This window comes from Lycium ferocissimum, chromosome 6, assembly GCF_029784015.1.
Source record: "Lycium ferocissimum isolate CSIRO_LF1 chromosome 6, AGI_CSIRO_Lferr_CH_V1, whole genome shotgun sequence".
NCBI classification, from domain to species: Eukaryota; Viridiplantae; Streptophyta; class Magnoliopsida; order Solanales; family Solanaceae; genus Lycium; species Lycium ferocissimum.
The window spans coordinates 35,342,321-35,347,133 of NC_081347.1; the positions used below are offsets into that span (position 1 = coordinate 35,342,321).

A 4,813-nucleotide genomic window follows, 5' to 3' on the forward strand; every position below is an offset into this window, starting at 1 on the left:
TACGGGCCGTATTTAATCATAATGAAAATAGTGTATAACCTAGGAAAGTGGGTGGAATACGTCCAAGGTATACGGACCGTATTTCAAAATACGGGACATAAACTCTGGCCGTATTTTATGATAACGCAAAACAGTGAAGTCCAATCCTCCAAGACACTTCCACACTTATCTCGGATCTACGGAGTGTTACATTATCCTCCCCGAAGATCATTCGTTCTCAAATAAGGATCATTCGTCCTAGAAAGGATTCACTAAACCGCAAGTTGCTTCAAACAAACCCAACGATTCATCTACGAAGAATTACAACGCAGGCTCATACCTGCCATAGAGAACAAGTGAGGATATCTTTTTTTCATGTCCTCCTCTACTTCCCAAGTAGCTTTCTCAGTATTATGGTTTCGCCGCAACACTTTAACCGACGCTACATCCTTTGATCTCAACCTTCTAATTGACGATATAAAATTTGAACTGGTTCTTCTTCATAAGATAGAGCTTCATCAATTTCAATATCTTCATGGTTCAACACATGGGAAGGATCAGGTTGGTACAATCTCAGCATCGAAATGTGAAACACCGGATGAACCATAGACATCTCAGCCGGTAATCTCAACTCGTAAGCTACCTTCCCAACCCTTTTTGTAATCTCGTAAGGACCAATAGAGCAAGGACTAAGCTTCCCCTTTCTGCCAAAATGAATTATACCCTTCATAGGTGACACTTTCAAGAAAACCTTGTCACCAACAACAAATTCCAAATCCCTACGCCTCATGTTTGTATAAGACTTCTGTCTACTCTGAGCGGTCTTCAGCCGTTGTACAATAAGATTTACTTTTTCAATCGCCTTATGAACTGAGTTGGGACCCAACAACTCTACATCTGTTGGTTCAAACCAACCAATTGAAGACCGATAACACCTCCCATAAAGAGCCTTATAAGGAGCCATTTGAATACTCGCTTGATAGCTATTATTGCAAGCGAATTCCACCAGAGGTAGGTGTTCATCCCAACTTCCTCCGAAATCGATTGCACAAGCACATAACATATCCTCTAAAGTTTGTATAGTTCTCTCTGCCTGCCCGTCAGTTTGAGAATGAAAGGCAGTGCTCAATTTCACTATAGTCCCCAAACCTTCTTGAAACGTCGGCCAAAAATAAGCCGTAAATTGTGTACCTCTGTCAGATATAATGGATGCTGAACCACCGTACAACCTAACAATATCCTTCAAATATAACTTGGCGTACTCCGCCACGGCATATGACGTCTTCACCGGAAGAAAATGGGCAAACTTCGTGAGTCTATCCAGGATCACCCAAATTGAATCAAACTTGGCCCTTGTGCGAGGTAAGCCCGCGACAAAATCCATATTTATCATCTCTCACTTCCATTGAGGAATCTCAATGTTTTGAGCCAAGGCACCAGACCTTTGATGTTCAACCATCACCTGTTGACAATTTAAACATTTAGCTACAAAGTTAGAAATATCAACCTTCATTCTCTTCCACCAATAGTGTTGTTTCAAATCCTTATACATCTTGGTGGATCCCGGATGAACAGAATACTTGGAACTATGAGATTCCATCATCAATTCTTGTCGAAGACCATCAACATCGGGAACATACAATCTTCCTTGCAACCGCAGAATACTATCGCCAGTCCCAACAGTAAATGAAGTGTACTCACCCCTTTCCACTCCATCTCTCAGCTTTGCCAAAAGTTCATCATCATATTGCTTGGATTTTATCCTTTCAACCATGTCAGACCGTGATGGCGTGATTCCCACTAACTCTCCATCTTTAGTTTCATCAAGTCTGACCCCAAGACTAGCAAGTCTTCGAATTTTCTTCCCCATGGGCATGTCATGTGCACGCAAATAAGCCAACGTGCCAATAGATTTTCTACTTAAAGCATCTGCAACCACATTAGCCTTACTAGGATGATACAAAATGTTCAAGTCATAATCTTTTAACAACTCCAACTACCTCCTCTGTCTGAGATTCAACTCTCGCTGCTTAAAGATATATTGCAAGCTTTTATGGTCAGTAAAAACATCGCAACGCTCACCATACAAATAATGACACCAAATTTTTAAGGCAAAAACCACAGTAGCCAACTCCAAGTCATGAGTCGGGTAATTCTTCTCATGCTTCTTCAACTGTCACAAAGCATAAGCAATCACCTTACCGTTCTGCATTAATACATAACCTAAACCAATTCTAGAAGCATCACAGTACACCACATATCCACCAGACCCAGAAGGTAAAGTCAAAATAGGAACCGAAGTCAACTTTGTCTTAAGTTCTTGGAAACTCTTTTCACAAGCTTTGGACCACTGAAACTTAGCAGTCTTCTGTGTCAATTTAATCAATGGAGAGGCTATTGACAAAAAGCCTTCCACAAACTTTTGGTAATAATTTGCCAAACCTAAGAAACTACGAATTTCCGCCGCACTAGTTGGTCTAGGCCAATCCTTAACCGCTGAAACTTTCTGATGGTCTACTTTAATGCCATCACCAGTCACCACATGACCAAAGAAAGACACAGACTCAAGCCAGAATTCACACTTAGAGAATTTTGCATAAAGCTGATTCTCCTCAGGTGTTGTCAAAGTTATCTTCAAATGATTAGCATAATCCTCACGATTCTTAGAGTACACCAAAATGTCATCAATAAAAACAATAATGAAGCGGTCTAGATAAGGCTTAAACACACGATTCATCAAATCCATAAATGCAGCAGGCGCATTAGTCAACCCAAAGGACATGACTAGAAACTCAAAGTACCCATAACGCGTACAGAAAGTGATTTTCAGGATATCCTTTTCCTTTATCTTCAATTAGTGATACCCAGACCTCAGGTAAATTTTTGAAAAGAACTTACCACCCTGAAGTTGGTCAAATAGATCATCTATCCTAGGCAAAGGATATTTATTCTTAATGGTCACTTTATTAAGTTGACGATAATCAACACACATCCTAAGGGAACCATCTTTCTTTCTAACAAACAAGACTGGAGCTCCCCAATGAGAGGAACTTGGTCGGATGAAGCCTTTATCCAACAAGTCCTTCAACTGATTCTTTAATTCCCTTAGCTCTGCTGGAGCCATACGATAAGGTGGAATAGAAATAGGTTGGGTGTCGAGAATAACATCAATCCCAAAATAAATAACCCTATCAGGAGGGATACAAGGGAGATCTTCGGGAAACACTTTAGGATAATCACTAACTATGGGAAACGATGCAAATTCGGGTACTAGGGATTTTGTGTCATTAACAGCCACCAAATGGTAAATACACCCCTTAGCAATCATTTTATGAGCGTTAAGATAGGAAATAAATCTATTCCTTGGCTTAGCAATTTCACCCTCCCACACAATAACAGGCTCATCGGGAAAGGCGAAACGAACTAACTTATGGCGACAATCCATATTAGCATAACATGCGGACAACCAGTCCATCCCCATAATTACATCAAAATCCACCATCTCAAGTTCATTCAAGTCAGCCACGGTCTCACGACCTTTAATCACTTCTTTAAACAAAGTTCAATTGTCATAGTTTCTTATGAAAACCACATTACCAACCATTAACCATTATTATTGATCATCTCTTATAGAGGAAAAACAATTAGGGTTACGTGTACATGTAAAGGGTATTGTACAATTAAGGTTTAACGTGGGCTTTCCCCCGCACACACACCAGCCATGATATAAACATTAATTAGGGTTTCAAAATATGAGAAGTTCACCTTTTTATTCAATAAAGAACCTTTGAGAAGAAGAGATACATTCCAAAACAAGATTTTTGAAGGAGAGACATACCTTAATTAAGCCTTACGTAATTTAACAATTTACTTTTATAACGAAGAACACTCCAAAACCCTAGCTTGAATCACCTTGAGAAGGATTACCTTGCAAACCATAGGTTTTTCATTCATGAACCATGTTAAGAATCATAGGTTTAATGCTAGGATTGATTAATAATTTTAAATATGTTCTTACCTTTATGTTAGGAGATGTGGAGAAAAGATTTTTGTCCTTAGGGTTTATGAGAATGAGAATAATTCATAAAATTAACTGAATCCCGCTATTTATACACACAGCTGGCTATTTCAAAATACGGACCGTATTTCAAAATACGGGCTGTATTCTATTGCCATATTTAACAATAATGAAAAACAGTGAGCAGGCTTAGGGAACAGGTGAAATACGTCCAAGGTATACGGACCGTATTTCAAAATACGGGACGTATTCTATGGCCATATTTAATCATAACGAAAACAATGCGTAACCTAGGAAAGTGGGTGGAATACATCTAAGAGATACGGACCGTATTTCAAAATACGTGCCGTAAATTCTGGCCGTATTTTATGATAACGCAAAACAGTGAAGTCCAATCCTCCAAGACACTTCCACACTTATCTCGGATCTACGGAGTGTTACAGCTAAGTCCATGTACCTACTGCGGAACGCACAACCCTATCCAATAGTCAGTGTTGCGAAACGTGCAACTCGATCCCAGTCAGTGTTGCGGTACGTGCAACCCAATCCAAGTAAGTGTTGCGGCGCACAACCCGATCCCAAAATATGTATAAATGAGTGAATGCATGATAACAATTCCAACAAGACTATATGAATCAATGATGCCACACATGGACACAAATCTCACTCACAATATCAATATCATAAACCGTCTTTCCTATTCAACAACCTCACTCATGATAAATATGCTTTCCAACAACCTCAATCATGATAAATATGCTTTCCAACAACCAAGTAAGCACTAAGCATCACCTCTCTAGAATCAATCACGTGGCG

The 4,813-nt window shown here is 39.5% G+C and overlaps 1 protein-coding gene across 1 annotated transcript; it reads right to left on the reverse strand.

Annotated features, from left to right (window-relative positions):
* Positions 1–436: 436 nt before the first annotated feature.
* Positions 437–3,481, reverse strand: LOC132061290 (uncharacterized). The gene is made up of 6 exons (XM_059454132.1): positions 3,167–3,481; positions 2,182–2,641; positions 1,761–1,908; positions 1,553–1,643; positions 1,380–1,441; positions 437–683 (listed from the first exon to the last, which is right to left on the reverse strand). The coding sequence occupies exons 1-6, from the start codon at positions 3,479–3,481 to the stop codon at positions 437–439; spliced, it is 1,323 nt and encodes a 440-aa protein (XP_059310115.1).
* Positions 3,482–4,813: the final 1,332 nt, after the last annotated feature.

What these genes read in the sequence shown, in the direction of transcription:
- LOC132061290 (XM_059454132.1), bottom strand. Translation starts at nt 3,481, where the DNA reads ATGGTGGATTTTGATGTAATTATGGGGATGGACTGGTTGTCCGCATGT. An exon ending in GTGGGAATCACGCCATCACG is followed by an intron (nt 1,644 to 1,760) that starts GTCTGACATGGT and finishes GACTGGCGATAG; the next exon opens with TATTCTGCGGTTGCAAGGAA. An exon ending in CTCATAGTTCCAAGTATTCT is followed by an intron (nt 1,442 to 1,552) that starts GTTCATCCGGGA and finishes AATTGTCAACAG; the next exon opens with GTGATGGTTGAACATCAAAG.